Raw genomic sequence first — 18,778 nt, forward strand, 5'->3', positions numbered from 1 at the left:
AATGACACAAAAACCGGCTGTTTTTTGCATTTATAGATAATTTTTGTTCGAATCAGGTTTGATCAAATTAAATTAATCACATATTAATAAGTGCTTCATATTTATTATATGATAAGTCATTTTTTTAAGTTATATAATAAATATATTATATTTATTATATAATTAATTTAAATTAAAATGAGTTGGTTCTAACTAGAATTTCAAGAGTCGAATAAGAATTTCCCTTACTCCACCTAACTACAAGTAATATTCAGTGCTAGCAGTCAGCAGTCAAGATTGGTGGTTGTGATTGCCCAGAAGCGAGGATCGTATTCGTGCGAGCCCCCGGATTCACACTCTACAATTCGAACCCACAACACCGACTTCTACTGCCCTGCATCTGTCATCATCGATCTTTCACATCCAATCTAAAACCCCACAAGCAAACAGGTCCGAGAGAGAAAAGGCAAAGCAATTCAAATCACAATCAAACTTGCACTTCATAAAGGTATTCAGTTTGGACTATTATGCTCTGATTCTTTTCTTCATTTCTCCAGTGTGAATTTGTCCCGGAAGAAAACTAAGAGAGAATCCTCCAGGAATAGAAAGGAAGGGAGATACTTCAGTGATCAGTTTTTTGGAGGTTTCTTGTTTATTTTATGCTTAACATTTGTGAACCTTGAGAATGGGCTGTCTTCCAATGAATAGAAGACGGAAAAAAAACTAGATATCTAGTTGAAGTAATCTGTTATCGGCATATTTGTTACGTGAAGTTGTGATCTTTTTTTTTTTTTTTTTTTTTTTTTTTCCTTGATTTTGAACTTTAGGGACTTCGATGTTCTTTTTCTCCCCCCCTTTTCCCCTTGAGAAGTCAAATTTTATTAAACCTTACTTTAAACTCAGACCATATAAATTGATCTTAATTTGCAAGTGATATCGGATTCTTCTCTGTTTCTCTTAATTTTTAGCTGCTGAAAAGCTTGTTGTCATATGCTTTAGTTGCAGTAATATATCTTCTGCATATTCCCTTCAGCTTTCTGAAAGTTCTGATCTTTTTAATTTTTTTTTTTAACTTTGTTTTTTCTCAGAATTCAAACATTAGGTCTTAGCTTAAAGTCAGCATATAAATTCTTACTAATTTGCTTGTAATCTGGGCTTCTCTCTTTCTCTTAATTTCTGGCTGCTCAAAAGCTTCTTCGTGTATGCTTATTTCTTATTACATTTCTGCTCTTGTGACTTTTTCTCTTTGTGGGCTTTTTTTGTAGTATAGTATCATCAAAATGGCGAGGAAGATGCTTATTGATGGAGAGCTTAACAAACCCAATGAAGATGAGACTCACTATGACTTTGATTTGTTTGTAATTGGGGCAGGAAGTGGTGGAGTTCGTGCCTCACGTTTTTCAGCACAGTATGGAGCTAAGGTACAAGGACTGGGAATGCTTTCAATAGTTTATATAAACACTAATTATTTGTGTTATTAGCTTGTTCGCTTGCAAAGATGTACTATGTATATCTTCCTTATAGTGTATCATGATACTATTTCCGTGTGCCCTTTTTCCTTTTATTGTTGGTTATACGGTAGAATTTTCCCTGTATGTTTCATTTACAAGTTTTATAGTTATATTTCTTAATTTGTTACTCACAAAATATTAGTCTTTCCAGGTTGGGATTTGTGAGCTTCCATTTCATCCTATCAGCTCTGAAGTTGTAGGAGGAGTAGGCGGAACGTGAGTTGATAGAAACTCTAGCTACATTAGGTTCATAAGTGATGTATCTGGTCCTTTTCACATTGTTCTCTGGACATGCATTACATTTGATGGTTTCTAAATTAGTTTCTATCTATTCTGAATTTTCTCGATTTCACTTGTCATCCTCCAAAACATTTTTGGAAGACTATGTTTTTATTTACTTTATTGATAAATATTTTTAGCTAGTAATGATCTTAGCCAACCCAGGGAATAGAAGTCTGTATTTGTGTCAACTTTGTCTCTAGAAGATAGACCGTGTGAAAGCCTCAGATTGACTTTGCTCTTTATCTCAATCTGCTAGAAATTGATGACATTTTTTGTTTGTCCGCTACTCGGGAGTGATTTCTGATTTTACTTGTGCTGACTGTAGGTGGATTTGTTTTCACATTGGACCATTATTTAACATGGAAATTGACATCTTATTGGAGCTAGTTTCAATTGGGGAATTCTTATCAAATATGGAGATTCCATTGCATCTTCCTATACTTTGATGGCATAGCATATAGAATTTTGGAAGTTATAATTTCCATATAGTCCAGAAGACCTTGGGGTTGAAAATAGTTCCTAACATACCTTGTGGCACTAAGCACATCATGTTCCAGTTGCAAGTTGCAACCATAGCTATTAACATCTGCAATTTTACTGCAACATGATGTTCGTTGCGAGATTATGTTCTTACTATCAATTTATTGGACTAATGTTTTCAATCATCCAATATTTTTGTAATAATATAACATTGCTGTTATGCGGGGTCGCAATTGTTGGTGTCACTGGTCAACTACAATGGATGATATATGGACAAGTTACTGTTCTAAATTAGCATCGGCTTGTATTTTTCTTGAATGTTTCATGTGTATAGGAACGTTGATCAATATTGTAGTAATGATGTTGGGAATGGGAAAAGCTAATCTTGTACATATTTCAGGTGCGTCATTCGTGGTTGTGTTCCTAAAAAGATTTTGGTCTATGGTGCTTCCTTTGGCCCTGAACTGGAGGTGAGATTTGGACTTGATGATATCATCGGATGAGTGAACTTATGCATTTGAAAAAGTTCTACTGAGCTATTAACTTATTCCATACAGTATCAACAAACAAGTTTTTCTTTTTCCAATAGTACTTGTACCTGAATAGTCTTTTAATACAGAAGCATTCTTATGCTATTGTCCTTTCTAAGTATTGAAAGTCAATTCCTACTGAAGATGTTGGATCTCTAAAATTGTGTCAAAAAAATACTATTGACTCTGGAAATATTGCATTCTTTTTCACACTGTTAGCAAGTGGTTGTTTGAGGTATTCCTGGAAATCATTCTTTCCTTTTAACTGATTTGCTGGTTGAGAAGTTCGAGTATGCTAGGAAGTTTTGTCAACTATTACAGGATCTAACAGATGTGTTACTTCTTATATATGTAGAGTATGTACTTCTAAACTTGTTTTAATGAGATTTGTTTTCTTTTATATTCTATTTGAGCTATGTAGTCTCTAATGATATGTTAAAAATTTACTACTATCCATCCAAATGATGTATATTAATTTGATCAATTAACTCTTTGTGTTTGCAGGATGCAAGGAATTATGGGTGGGAACTAAACGAGAAGATTGATTTCAATTGGAAGAAACTTTTACAGAAGAAGGTAAAATTAGAAGTTGTTCCTTGATAATATTCGAATCCACAAGTGCACACTAAATTTTATATTTAGAACCCAATCCACTCTCTTAATCTTTTGGATACAACACCTGGTGGCAGTTTAATGCAGGGTAGACAATATAGATGTGTCATATGGAGTTTGAACCGAGACTAGAATTCTTTTAAGACCGATTAATTTATCTAAATGGACAATCTTTCCAAAGTTGCTTTTGTCTTTTACTTAGAGAAGTCTGTGCCAGCCACTTGTGATTTTTGCTCTCAAATTGAAATTCTCATCGAATGATATGAATGATGCACGAAACTACTTTTTAATAGAGAATTAGGAAAGTCTCCTCTCCAACAGCAAGCAAGGCTTTCGAAAGCAAAGGGTTCTGACACAAAGGATGGTGTTGCTTGCAAAAGCAAAGGCATCTGACACAAAGGATGTGGGTTATTTTTTTTTCTAGCTTGCAAGGATGGTGATGATTGCTGTTTGCCTGTTAGTGGTTCCAGAATTTATGGAATGATCAAAACTGCTTCTCTAAGCATTTTTTCTATATTGACTAGTTTCCTTATTATGAGCTCTTGAGTATTCATATGCTAGTTCCGTCATATCCATTTATCGCAGACAGAAGAAATAGTCAGATTAAATGGAATTTATAAGCGGTTACTTGCAAATGCTGGAGTGAAGCTATTCGAAGGAGAGGGAAGAGTGGTAGGTCCTAATGAAGTTGAAGTTATTCAACTGGATGGAACCAAAATAAGTTATTCAGCGAAACACATTCTGATTGCAACAGGAAGTCGAGCTCAGCTTCCAGCTATTCCAGGCCAGGTATGTATGATTTTGATCAATACTCATGTCTGTAGAGCAATCTTAAGCTTTCTTAACTTAGATCTTTTAACCTTTACACCAGTTTTTATGTTACAAAACAGTTGGATTGAGATCCTCTATACAGACTCTATTTCAGTGTAGACCTCCTTTTTCGCCACAATTGTTTGATTTACTGAACTTCCAATCTTCTCATACAATGACATCTTCAATGTTGATTTCTCCTGTATCTTGTTCTCTTATATCTTATCTGCAATGACTTGTATCTGTTTTATGGTTCAATGTAGGAATTGGCTATAACATCAGATGAAGCTTTGAGCTTGGAAGAGTTACCTAAGCGAGCTGTCATATTTGGTGGAGGGTATACTATCTCGTCTCACATTGTTCTAGTACATCCATCAAGACCACTTAGAAGTTTAAGTGGCTGCGATTTCTTTTAATATAGGTACATTGCCGTTGAGTTTGCTTCAATATGGCGAGGGATGGGCGCAACAGTGGATTTATGTTTCAGAAAAGAACTTCCTTTAAGGTAAATCTCTCTGACTTTCATCATATTGCCTGTGTTGAATGAAGCTTCTGAGTCGTAGACATATGTACAATGATTTACTTATACAATGGATTTCATAACTTAAGCTGCCTGTTGTCGTGCACTCTTTGTGATTTTAGTATATGCATTGTCTTATTGCCCTCTAGATTATGTTGATGGATTATCAGAACTATCTCACACACATAGTAGATGTGTGATACAATCAGTCAATCACCAAATCATTCAATACCAGAGTGGGTGCAATCTTTCAGAAAGGAATGATGGGACTTTGGATAATGGCATGACTAAGGCCATTGGTTGGAGTTTTTATGTGGGACTAAATTTTAGTTTTGGCACCATTTTGTTCAAGAATTATAGTTTCATCTACATCATTCCTAAGTACTACTATCTTTGTGTCTATATATGATGCTAATGTATCTCTATTTATTGAGAGATTGAAGAATATATTGAAGTTCTGTGTTGAATATACTTTTAACTCCTCCATATTTTGCTTGTTAAATTTTGCTTGTTTTAAATTCATATTACAAAGAGAATTACAAAATTAACTAACAAATATGTTCGACTATTATATTACTTTCGGTTTATTGGATTGACTTATTAATGTTATAGATTACTTCTATGTTATGACTTACCTCTTAGATTGTGGTCTGTGATAAACTTGACCACTTCAGTTCTAGTCCCTCTTAGCATAAAAGTACTAAAATTTTCTAGATTTTCTATCATTTTCTTGGTGATATGTTTCTCAGATGGTTTCTTAATGTTATAGATTACTTCTATGTTATGACTTACCTCTTAGATTGTGGTCTGTGATAAACTTGATCACTTCAGTTCTAGTCCCTCTTAGCATAAAAGTACTAAATTTTCTAGATTTTCTATCATTTTCTTGGTGATATGTTTCTCAGATGGTTTCCCCCTTCAGTAAGCAGCTTTATATGATGTTGGCCACAATGTTCAGACTGCTATATGGCTTGTTACTTAGTTATATGTGGTTAATGTGCAAGATGATAATGGGCTCTGAGGGGTTTCCAGTGTGTACGACTTGCTTGGTTTTCTCTAGGATAATTAAAAACTACAGGAAAGTGTTTGTTCATCGACCAAGATTTTGAGTGTTCTATTATCCAAAGAAGAATTGCCTGGCTATATGAATAAGATGAAAATAATACACGATGAGGCTGATCTCAATTCACAGCAACATAAGAGTTAGAAGGCCTCAGGTTTGCTTCGTGGTCAATCTAGGAGAAAGTTTTCTTTGTTCGCCCATCTTTTTGATTGATTGTTGTTCCTGAGATTTCTGTTACCTTCAAATAATAGTGGATTCAGAAAGCGCACTTTATGAAGATCACTGTGGAAAACCTATGGCCTTTGCCCCATTTATATAGTTAGAGGGAAGTGCTACACTTCTCATAAGAAAACAATTTCTTTAACGTTTATGTAGTTAGAGGGGAATGGTCTTTTTGGCCTCTTTACAAATGCGTGAGCCATATGTGAAGCTTCATACTTTAGTTTATGAAAGAAATGACTGAAAGCTTCAGCAGAATTACTCCTTTTGTCATCTTTCCTTTCCTCAATATCAGATGAACATGTCAGTGTCATGTTACACATATCAATGATCACCGCTGTTTAAACTGATTTTCTCTATCTATAAAATAAAAATACTTTAAAATATTGCCTCACCGTTGTTTAAACTGATTTTCTCTATCTATAAAATGAAAAAACTTTAAGATATTGGCTCACCACTGTTAAAACTGATTTTCGCTATCTATAAAATAAAAAATACTTTAAGATATTGACCCAAGACTTTCTGGATGTACACCTTGGTGAAAGTGCTAACTTAGACTTGGTTCAAATGAGTATATTGATGTATGATTTGGTAGAACAGGTTTTATTGGACTTGGATTGGGTAACTTGGGAAAGCAAGATGCATTTTTTCGAAGTCATGTTAGAGACATTGTTGCTACTAATTCTTTGAGAATGGTTCCCAATTAATAGCAAGACACTCCTCTTTACTAGAGGTGATAATTCATTCAATAACTCCAAGTAGAAGGATTCAAAGAACAGAACTAAACCAGTAAATATAATGATAACACTGAGTCAAACTTCCTGATCTGATCTCATGCCAGTCTTGTTCCGATCTTAACACAGAGGTTTTGATGATGAAATGCGAGCAGTGGTTGCAAGAAATCTGGAAGGCAGGGGTATCAACCTGCATCCAAGGACATCCTTAACTGAGGTGCTGTATATTTGTGACTTTAACTTCCTTCAAATACATTTTCACACACAAAATGTGTGGAAAAAACAAAAAGTAGGCATTTGATAAACAAATCTGATGTGTTCTCTGCCTCTTGGTATGCTGGATCTTTTGCTTCCTTGCTGTTATTTTTTATGATCATGACATATCTAGTTTTGCTGCAATTTGAGACAATACTGGTGATGCAGCTGGTTAAAACAGAAGGTGGTATAAAAGTGCGAACTGACCATGGTGAGGAAATCACGGCAGACGTTGTGCTCTTTGCCACTGGTAACATACAGTATTCTGAAGCTTGCTCTCGCTACCTGACTGGTAGTTTTAGTGATTTGGAAAAATTTTACTTCTTCTGTTAGATATGATCATAATTTTAACAAATACCAGTGACTTCTCTGACATTAGACTGGATTCATTCATGGTTTTGATTGCATGAACTCTTCTAAGTCCAAAATTTCCCTTGCTTTGTCTTAACTTCATACCAAATAACATCTTCTCTCCAAGTCCAAGAATTGATCTCCCTGGAATCTTTGTGTGTTCCCAAATTGATTAGGTAATGGATAGACTAACTGGGTCCGCTTATGTTTTTCCTAGTCATCGAGAAAATAATGCACCAGCTATTCTATTCAGGCATTATATGCAGCCTTCTCAGACTTGCTTTTACAGTTGATGGGTTCTCTAGAATTTACTTTTTTTCGTTGGAAGTTAGAAGAGAAATTCTGATAATTTCTCTTAGCCTAATATGTGTGTTTTGATGCACCAGTTGCAAGACAATGTGTTATTCTGGATAGTTGATCCTTTTGACAGCATATTTTATGGTTACATGAATTTTTCGGCACATCACAAAATTATTCTGTTGACATAATTGTTCCCTTGGTTGAGAGGCTGATGATGGATATCTCCTCAATGTCCGCAGGCAGGGCTCCTAACACGAAAAGGTTAAATCTAGAATCTGTAGGCGTTGAGCTTGATTCTGCGACTAGAGCTGTGAAGGTAATTGAATATTCTTCTAACTTTTTCCCATATCATTATTGAAAACATCATTATCTATGAGCGTGTGGAAATAATGAGAACTGTTGATTTGGCTATAAACAGTTCATATGATGGCTGAAAGACTGCAATAATTTTAGCCTGATCATTGCTGTAAAGCAGTGCATAGCTCATACTGGTTGCATGCTGTCTATATGCATCATCCTTGGAGTTGGATCCTTCAAAATTTATGCTCTGAGGGTGTTGCAAATGTCAACAAGCAATGGGTTAACTAGTAGATGTTGCTCTCTGCATCCCCTAAAGGATGTTACGGATTCATAGTCGATATTCCTACTAAAATAAGAAAGTCAGCTTTATATTTAGTATTCCAATGTTATTATACTTCTGTGTGTTGTACATATAAAAGATAAGAAAATAAATTAATGCTATTTTAGATTCTACTTGAAGACTTTCCATTTGATTTGATGAAAATGGATATTGAATAGCCTCATAATTAACTCCTAAAATAGGGACATGTTTATGACAAATTATTGCTGGATTAAGATAGAAGACTTGACCAAGCTTCCGACATGTCAAATCTGAAGATTATGATTTTTCTTCTCATTTCTTGAAATCTAAATAGAAGGGTATTGTTGACATTGTTAGACAAAAAAGCTTCTATTAAGGGTATACGTCTGAGATTTTTGGACAAAATAAAAAGAAACTTAGACATCCTTAGTGGAACACGATGGTGTGTTTTCAGATTCATTTTCCTATTTCTTCATATGTTCACCATTTTGATGAGGCTGTTATGCTGCAAAGACGTGCTAGGTTGTCATATTTGGTATTCTACAGTTTACTTATCCTTTCGATCCCAGGTTGACGACTACTCTCGTACCAACATACCCAGCATATGGGCCATTGGTGATGTTACAAACCGAATGAATCTTACTCCTGTTGCTTTGATGGAAGGAACCTGTTTCGCCGTATGTTTCTGTCAACCAACTATGACTTCTATTTTTGTTTCCAGTTAATTGATTCAGACGTGCATGGTTTTTCGTACATACTTGAATTTTTCCCAAAATTTGATAGAAATGTTTGTTTGTTTCTTTAATGTGGTTGCAGAAAACTGTGTTTGGTGGACAGCCTACTGCACCTGATTATGACCATATTCCTTGTGCTGTGTTCTGGTACTACCATCCTCCTAACAGACCTTTTAAATTGCTTAGTTTATCATTTTCATATGGCATATGGTTAGATCATAGATTGAAATTGAATATCTTATTCATTGTGGCATATGCGTCGTTTATCACATATCTTATTATATGTGCAATCGGTTATGTTCTTTGGTCTGATGTAGAATAAAATAGCTTTCAATGAGATATTAATATGTTTGTGGTTTTGTGTGGCTAGTGTTAGTTTCTGCTAATGATTGTTCTTTACTCTCTACTTCTGCCTTTCTCAATGTTGGTTTCACTAGTCTGGGCAACTGAATGCTCTAACAGGAAAATAAAAGTAAATTTTGTGATGAATGACCTCAGAATATTTAGCTTGATAAAATTCAAATGTGAGTATGAATTCCATGGTAAATAAATAAAAGCATGAGGCGTAGTCTACAAGGAAAATGGGGAAGAAAAGTAACATAGATGGTTCTAGAAAGGTGTGGGACTGGAAACTTGACCATCTGTGACAAAATTATTTTGCAATTTACATGAACTATTCATAGCACCAATTGGGCTAGACTGGAATTAATTCTTGAAGTGGTACTCAAAAGTTATCGTGTTGAAGCCGAAATATTGTCCACCCACCTTATAACTAGTTATTATTTAAAAGTGTGTTAACGATACTTGGAAGTACAAAATTTTGGATCTGTCATAATTTTCATGTCTGGTCTGATATTACGTCATACTTGGGTTTCACTTGTCTGTGTTAATTTCTAGCTGTAATGATGTAATCGCGATAAAATCAGTTGTTACCTTATCATAATAAACTTGTCTTGTATTTGGTTGTATAAATATTCTAGCAAAATCTCTTGTATTCCACATTTCTTTTGTCCCATTTGTTTATTTGATTTCCTGAACCTCTGTTGATGAACCTTGTATATATGTTACTTTGACAGCATACCACCACTCTCTGTTGTTGGTCTAAGTGAGGAACAGGCTTTAGAGAAAGCCAATGGCGATGTTCTGGTTTTCACATCGACGTTTAATCCAATGAAGAACTCCATCTCGGGGTATGCTTGTTGGAAATGTATTTTATATGTATAAAATGTTCTAATATTCTGATGTGCCTGAGTGAATAACTACGACAACCACGATAGGTATGTTGCTCCATGAATATTGTGCGGATTGAACTCTTAACCATGCTTTGTCACATTGTTGGATAATTTGAACTTGTCATGATAATATATTAGCTTCATCTGTTTGGATTTTTTTTAATGACTCAATTTCATGAAATAGATATAGCATTACTTTCTCTATGTTTGAATGGTTGTCTTTGTAATTCAATGATGATATCTATTTTTGTGTCGCAGACGACAAGAGAAGACAATTATGAAGCTTGTTGTTGATGCTGAGACTGATAAAGTTCTTGGAGCATCCATGTGTGGGCCAGATGCTCCTGAGATCATGCAGGTATTCGTTCAGTGTCCTCTTTTGTCCGTTATATGGCATATAGAGCATTAGTACACTGCTTATTCTAGAACAAACAGGACAAATAGACGAATCAGTTTCATCCAGTGACAAAACAATTTCTTTTCTATATGACACATTACACTTTCCCAAATTATTGCTTAGAGTGGAGTCTTCCAATGCTACAGTTATCTTGTGTATCTTGCAATATGAATCTAGAAAATGAAAGCTTTAGTTAATTGCATGTACAAGAAAAGAGAAACTATATGCGTTTTTGATATGTTAGTAAACATGGATTTGTGAAGAAAAATAGAAGACTCTTGCTAAATATGATTACAATTTCTGAAAGAGGTGAAAGAGTACTTTATTCTATTTTAATAAACGTGGATTTGAAAATATAGTTGAACGGGATGGGAGGAAGTTCACTTGATGGGGAAGTCATGGTTTGGGCCTTTGTGGTAAATGACATTGGCACACTAAGCTTGTATTGGTTTTGGGCTTGGTAGCATCTATTGACATTTAAATAAATGGCCTAAAAGCACATCTTTGTGACATTTTCATTAAAAACAAGGAATATGCGAATGTTCCTCGTAACTTTAAGATACAACATGTGGTGCCTGATCATCAATTCAATGACTAGATTATATGGTTTCAGCAAGTATTATTCCGCTCTAATATCTGGGTACCATCTTATTTCAAGAATCACATACCTGCTCTGTTCATCTGATGCGGTTACTACGCTTGGTGTATGTTTTGTGTTATTTGAACTCTATATAATATTGTGTCTGTCACAGGGCATCGCCATTGCACTCAAATGTGGAGCAACAAAAGCGCAATTTGACAGCACTGTAAGCTTCATCTTCTTATATAAAGCAAATGGTTATGTGTTGCACCATAATATAGTAGTTTTGCCTATACATGTTCTTAAAGTGTGAAGAATTTGGAAGTTCGACTAGCGCAAAAGGCACAAGACATGGCCTTTTCTCTCTTCTGTTTGGTGCATTTAACAGAAATTGATTTTACTTCTAATCACACTGGCAAGTTTTAGGCGTATCAGAAAGTAATCTGTCAGTTTCGGAAAATTCCTGTAGTCATATTTCATACTACAGATTCTTTTGAAAATCGAACTGCAAAGTGGGAAATTGTACTGTGGTGGGTGTAAATGCAAATTTTCCAAACTGAGGTGCTCTTTTGCTGGTCAGCCTTTGGGCTTGTCTATGTAATTATTTTTTGATTGTATTAGCAAGTAAATCAAGAATCTATAGCATAGATTACATGCTCCACAACTATGAGTGAAAATCCAGATCACGTAACTGTTGCTAAATTTGTCTACGTGCGTTTCTGTCAGGTTGGAATTCACCCATCTGCTGCCGAGGAGTTTGTGACAATGCGGTCTGTGACTAGGCGAGTTCCTGCTTCTAAACCAAAGACCAACTTATAGACTTGAAAACATGATAATACTTCATAGTTGGAAATTTGGTTACAACGGATCATATTTACTCTAGAAACTATATAGCAGATAGAAGCGAGACAACATCTACAGGAGGATTTATATCTGCAACAGTTTAATAAACATGCAAGTATTGTATACATGGTTGCGTAAAGATTGAAATTTCTTTGCTTGCTCTATTTGGGGAAGAAAGGCCTGCCTTAAATTCCACTGTGGTTTATGTGTTTGTATATGAAGCATGCAGACAGCAATCAACCTTTGGGTGCTGCAGTTTCATTCCGTAGAGTGTTTTGACATGAAGTAACGGAATGCTTAGTTACCAAACAAGAAAAAAGAAAAACTTGAATGTCTCCACAGTTAATGGAAGTTAGGTTATCAGTTGATCACAATAGGTAGACAATTTTTTGGTAATGGACTGAAACAATTTTTCCCCCTTCTATGTTTTCGTACATTTAGAAGCATGTATATCATCCACCAAAAGGTTGCGATTCAATGACGCCTTTTTTTTTTTTTTTTCTTTTTTGTAATGTATAATTCGAGAATGTTTCTGAATACAGTACTTTCAGAGTAGGTGAATATAAATTTTTTTAAAATTCAGCAACTATAAAAAAACATTACCTTGAGATGATCAGTTGTACATGACTCTGTGATGATAACGCTTCATAAAAGTTTATCAAATCTTGCCATGTTGCTCTATTTGAGAGTCATATGACTCATCCTGAAATACACGTTAGTTCAACTCTTCAACTAGAAAATAAGTCGTAAAAAATAGTTCAAAGCAAAAACCTATCAGCTATTACAGTGATTTTCGATCACAGACTATGTAACTCGCTGTCGTGAGTTCACGGTTGTGAACATGCCCATGTTCGTCACTGCTGATTCTAAATGTAGTTATAAGTTGTAATGAAATAGTTCAATTTAAGCCAAATAGTTCCCGATATGTTCTATTGCCAATTGCAAAAGAATGGGAGGGATTCTAAATTTTTGCTCAAAGCACCGTGATTGGTTGTTAAATAATCCACAGAGCATATTAATTAATAAAAATATTTTTATTTTTTAAAAAAGTATATAAATTTTTAATTTATAATTCAAAAAAATATGTTGGGTAGTCAACTAATATATTGAGCTCTTTGTCAAACGAGTTTTAAAATCATATAATATTTGTAATTTTTCAAACAATAATGAGGTTTTTATAATTTTGACAAATCTCAGAAAATATTGTAATTTATCCTTATATATCATGTATAATATATAAGGCAAGAACCATAATTGATGTGTATGACCCAAGGAGACTTGGCCCAAGAACAAGCTAAAAGGCTCAGGGCCCCCATAAATGAATATAGCAGCCCATGAGGATGATGTCACTCAATGTAGCCCAACTAGCAATAATTGGCCCAGAACCTATATTTAGACATCTTTCCAGAGCACATGTTGCATTTATCTAGACCCTCCATGTAGGCCCTTTATCCTCCATGGAGGACACGTGTTGTAGGAGGTTCCATAAAAACTCGGACTCTTAAGCCAACCAAACTCCCTGCTGCGGACAAGGAATCCTCCTGGTCAAGAACTCTTTTTCTTACCTGCATAGAACCCTAACTGCAAGATTAATGAGGATTAGGATGAATCGTGGCTCATCTTAACCGATTCTACCCACTTTACCCCAAAAATAGAACACACGTACAGTTCCTTGATGAAGGGGACACTTCTCTGTAAACAGAGGTTTGATCCCCCAAGCGGGGATACCTTCAAACTGAAACTTTGGCTATTATTTTCCTATAGTATTTATACGCTTTTGAATAAGGATTCCACTTTGACATTTAATCATTATACTTCAATCTTTTATTACGCTTTATCCTTTAAATTTTATTTTTCTTAAATTCGATACTAACTTGAACGTTGGAATGCTAACGTGTTGTTTTGTAGGTTCCGTCTCTCTAGTTCTTTATTGGAAAGTCCAAGTCCATTGTCAAAAGTCCAAACTTGGCATATCCCTTGCTAAAATCGCACGCATCAGTAATAATTTTTAAGAATGCATTAATTTTGATTAAAATTTTTATTTTTTATAATATATTATTATAAGCAGAAACATAAATATTAATTTGTTTGTTTCTATTTTGCGTAGGCATTGACTGTCTGACTATAGTAATATAAATAACTAGCTTCATTATTCTAATGTAAATTAAATTGATACTCCTTGATGCTAGCAAACTATCATTTATAATATTATACGTACACATCTGACACGGTATTATTGGAATTAATGTAACTCATCAAGTATTTGTGTAAAATTTAATTATTAGGTATGCACTTACAACTATAATTTCAAGAGGTGTTAATTATAATTTTACAAGAATAAAACATATTTATATAATTATTTATAATTAGAACGTATCACGTACATTGCACATGTATAAGTGTATATTGAGAAGTGAATATATTACTTATTAGCTACAAAAAAATATTTAAGTTCATAATTTTATTTATATCATTGAAACATGAATATATATAATTATTCAATTTTCAAAAAGATTGATAATAATTATTTTAAAATCATTTAATTCTATTATTTATAGTTCACTTCTAAAATTATTTTACTTGATACTATTAAATAATAAAAGTTTCCTTGAATAATTGAATTTTAATACGCAATTTCAATTAATGTTGTAAGGGAACAACATCAACGACTTTAGAATTGTTATAAACATTATGGTAATCTTTTAGTAAAAAATTTTAAGTTTATATATTTGTAAGAAAGACATTTGTACCCTTGCTTAAATTGCTCTTTTTAATAATAAATAGAAATTAGTAATAAAAAAGATAAAGTTCTAATTAATCAAAAGAGAAAGTATTTAGTAATTTTAATTCCTCTCAACTACTTAGACATATATATTTGTCATGATCTAAGTAGTTTAGAAGTATTAAGATTATTAAATTGTCTTTTTCTATAAAATTTATTTTTTTATAACTATTTTTAATTTATTATTAAAAAGATTACTTAAATAAGGTTACATAAATGACCCTAAAAAAATATTTGAAAAATTAATTCATAATCTCAATTATGCTTATTATATATTTTTTGAAATACTTTATAATTTTTCTGATCATCAAATATTATTTATTTTATTTTAGAATATTCACTCATACATTTCATTATGATTTTTTGTAAATTTTTATTTTAATGGTAATTAAATTAAAAAAAAACATAAGTTAACAGTGCAAAGAATCAAATAATATTCTAATTAAACTTGATACTCAAATATAATTTTCATTATTTCTAATTAATAATATGGAATCAGCACTTGTACGTATTAGAATTTTGTTAAAGTTGGGTTTACTTAGTATTTTTAATTAGTATTCTAACTTCTCTAATATAAGATTTATAAATTAAATTAATGCACTTCAAGGTAAAGAAATAATTAATTATTTTATTTGAATCTAATTATGATTTTCTCCTTATAGCATTAATCAATAAAGTGAATCTTCTTTCCCTTTACTATCACCCTTTTTTGTAACTTTTAATTTAAATGACAATTTTATAAGTAAATATTACATTCATCTTTTAGTAAAAAAATTTTAATTTATATATTTGTAAGAAATGTTCTATTTGGCCAACTCTCAATTATAAAAATATTATGAACTGATAGGTATCAATCTTTTTAAATTCAAAATTGTGACCATACTTTGTAAGGAACATTATTCAATACGTTGAGCAAATATCCGCTGCGGAAAAAACAGAATTAGCAAATTATCCCCTATGTTTCAAAAAATAAAGCAAATTGTTCTGATAGATGGTAATCTGCTATTTTATTTTTTTCTCATTTTTCATAAAAATTGCATATTTTTCCTTTTTAATGTAAGAGCTAAACTCCAAGTTATGTCCTAGAAAGCATCAATAATTTGAATACAAACAGTAGCACATAATATCAAATCACTTTTTCCCCTTTGGCTGTTTGGGACACCTCTTTGGATGACAAATACAAAAATCCACAGCCTTTCTGAAAAATAACTTTCACCAAAGCAAAAGCAATATATGGACTTTTATGCATTCCCATCACTCTCATCCTTTAAATTGCCAACTCAATAATGCCCATAATATCACAGCCAACCTATTTGTAGTTTTTCGTATTTATACGAAAAAAGATAAATAAATAAATTACAACGGGCTCTCCTAATATTTATGATAATTACAAAGACCCCTCTAAAATTACAGATATCTAAAATGATCGTGTCTCAAATTACGAGCAAATCTAACCTTGTTTTGGATTTGATAATAGACCCTTCGTCTGTGTCGAGAGAAGCTAACATAATTAGTGTGTCTTCGACATCCGCACTCTAAAACACAAAGGTTTTTTAATGATTCTTCTCGAAGATAACTGATGGTATTCTGAATAGGATGACCTAACGTACTTTTTAATTGACTGCGAGAATGTATCGACTTATGTGTGGTGTACGGATATTTATAGTAGAATCATATTGACTAATAATCCACGTCACTCTATCATTTTATCAACTAAAAATAAAATACATAGGATTACTTTCCATCTCATCAAATAATAACAAAATGGACTCAATTTATATACATAATTATCTCTAACGGTGGATAAACATTCAATAAATGAAAATCTTCAAACAAGAAATTAATATGCAGTACTCAATTGTAATCAACTTTTTTTTCACATGAAGCTTATTAAAATCCATAATAGTTAATTTATTCAAGTACATATATATATATATATATATATATATTTTGTTCTTGCATATATGTAATAAAACGAACATTAGTGATGGCAACGGGATGGTTCTGGGACAACATCCTTTACCACAAAGTGTATATAAAAACACACGAAATATATGGCAACAACATGAACTCACTCAACAAGCTTGATTTCCATATATCCTTTGTGCACAACAGCTTTGGACTTTCGACAAAAACCCTTGAAATAATTAAACACTTTGCAGTGTCTAATTCACTCGTATAGAATCACTGATGCATATATATCAGTTGGACTCAGGATTCGGACCACTAGGAACTTCATGGGCAGCAGCACGAAACAGTTGTCGATCCTCGTCCGACATCTTCGTGGGAACAACGGCAGCAGGCGACGCCCCTGGAGTAGTTTCTCGATTTGGCGTCCGAGGCTGAGCAGACGTCTGCCGGAATTGGAAAAATCAGCAAGAACAGAAGCAGAATGGGTAGTGCAGGAAGATGTACATGTAGAGCATGATGAGGAGTTGCGGTCGTTTTTGCCATGAAAGTGTGAGCAAGAAATTGAAATCCACCCCCCAAATAGCACACCAGAGATCAATATCCATTAACCAATTGGTCCTCCAACTTTGAACAAATTATGAGAATGCCCAAATCTTGAAACTCTTCGACTGGGGAGAGAAGGGTTAAAGCACATGGGGTGATGGTGGAAGGGTCTGCAATCTGCATTGCTTGCTATAAGGATGTGGAGATATATATCATGAGCATCTTGTGGCCTACTTTTCATGTTGTCTGTATTTTATATAATATTTGCATATTGGTACCCTAAGTTTTTAAACATTATGTTGAAGTCAAAGTTTTTTGCTACTAATTACTTCACATTCTTCTATCTAGATGTGAACACTTTTAACCTTTATCTGTTCACCTAGCTTTATTAAAGCAAGAGCAAAGCTTACCTTAGAGCTCCTTTGTTAGACTAAGTTATGTAATTATTTGAAATATTTTGTAAATTTTTACATTTGAAGATGCCTAAACAATTTAAAAATATTAATTTTTTTTATTTTAAAAGTGATTTTTTAAAATGTTTGCATAAATAAAATGTCGAAGTTTGTAAGATTATTAGAATATTCGACGAAATAAACTCCTAATATTGTAATAAGACCTTAAGGATCGTCAAATGATTAAAATTTAAAATCCTGTAAATAGATATTACTTTTTGTTTTGGGAAAAATAGATTTAAAATTTAATTTTTTTTATTTGTTCTACAAATGTGTATATATATAGAAAATTTACATATCAATTACAATTAAATTTATTCACGGGTTAAGTCAAATATTCAAATACAGAAAATAAGTTCCCACAAGTACGAATGAAATTATTCATAACAAAATAATCCAAACAATTCATAGCAATTATACTATACTTACAACTTCTTCATCTTCCTTCTCGTTAACAGTATGTTTAATTTGGGTAAAAAGTGAGAGTATAAGAAAATTATAAGTAAAAATGAATGTATAAGAAATGATTTGATGTTTGGTTAGGGGAAAGAGGTGGAGGGAAAGTAAAACTCGATATCTATGAAACCCTTTTAAAGTCCTATTTCATTTTCATCTAAAATTGCGCGGAAAAGTGGAAAAATAAGGCCAAAAAGACAAAAATATATATATTTTATTTTTATTTACTCTATTACCCATATATATATATAATTTTTCTCAATTCTTTTCTCATTTTTCACTGATAATACTGTACATCATCGACAAAGAAAAAGATAACAAAATCGCTCAAAAACTATTGTATCAAAATTAAGGATGAATATTTTTTATTCACAAGAAATATTTTATTCTTGTTTGATAAATATTTTTATTAATAAGGTTTTTAAATTTCTTATATACTAAAATTATATTAGTATAATATTAGTTTGTTATTTTTTAATACAAAATGAAGGGAATGATTAGTAAAATTTTCTCAATCTATTTTTCTCGTACCAAGATATAATATTCCATCGATTATATCAAGATAAAATAAAATAATATATATATATTAAATTATTATATC

General features: G+C 32.7%; 1 protein-coding gene across 4 annotated transcripts; it reads left to right on the forward strand.

The window, feature by feature from the left end:
- On the forward strand, positions 240-12,228 carry LOC105158649 (glutathione reductase, chloroplastic). Of its 4 annotated transcripts, none has more exons than XM_011075468.2 (17): positions 240-487; positions 1,245-1,400; positions 1,642-1,706; positions 2,653-2,722; positions 3,287-3,358; positions 3,980-4,183; positions 4,468-4,541; positions 4,626-4,709; positions 6,870-6,957; positions 7,164-7,245; positions 7,886-7,962; positions 8,817-8,924; positions 9,064-9,128; positions 10,058-10,171; positions 10,472-10,571; positions 11,363-11,416; positions 11,917-12,228. In XM_011075468.2, the coding sequence occupies exons 2-17, from the start codon at positions 1,260-1,262 to the stop codon at positions 12,007-12,009; spliced, it is 1,491 nt and encodes a 496-aa protein (XP_011073770.1). In that variant the 5' UTR covers positions 240-487; positions 1,245-1,259; the 3' UTR covers positions 12,010-12,228. The 4 variants fall into 4 exon arrangements, with proteins under 4 accessions (XP_011073770.1, XP_020548302.1, XP_011073772.1 ...); XM_020692643.1 differs by having other exon boundaries at positions 1,250-1,400; XM_011075470.2 differs by having other exon boundaries at positions 484-622; positions 1,250-1,400.

Source organism: Sesamum indicum, linkage group LG3 (genome assembly GCF_000512975.1).
Source record: "Sesamum indicum cultivar Zhongzhi No. 13 linkage group LG3, S_indicum_v1.0, whole genome shotgun sequence".
Taxonomy (NCBI): Eukaryota; Viridiplantae; Streptophyta; class Magnoliopsida; order Lamiales; family Pedaliaceae; genus Sesamum; species Sesamum indicum.

Bases quoted from the DNA above. Each gene is read 5' to 3' on its own strand.
- LOC105158649 (XM_011075468.2), top strand. From the start codon at position 1,260: ATGGCGAGGAAGATGCTTATTGATGGAGAGCTTAACAAACCCAATGAA. The intron at 6,958-7,163 runs GTGCTGTATATT...CTGGTGATGCAG, and splicing joins CAAGGACATCCTTAACTGAG to CTGGTTAAAACAGAAGGTGG. The intron at 8,925-9,063 runs GTATGTTTCTGT...ATGTGGTTGCAG, and splicing joins TGGAAGGAACCTGTTTCGCC to AAAACTGTGTTTGGTGGACA.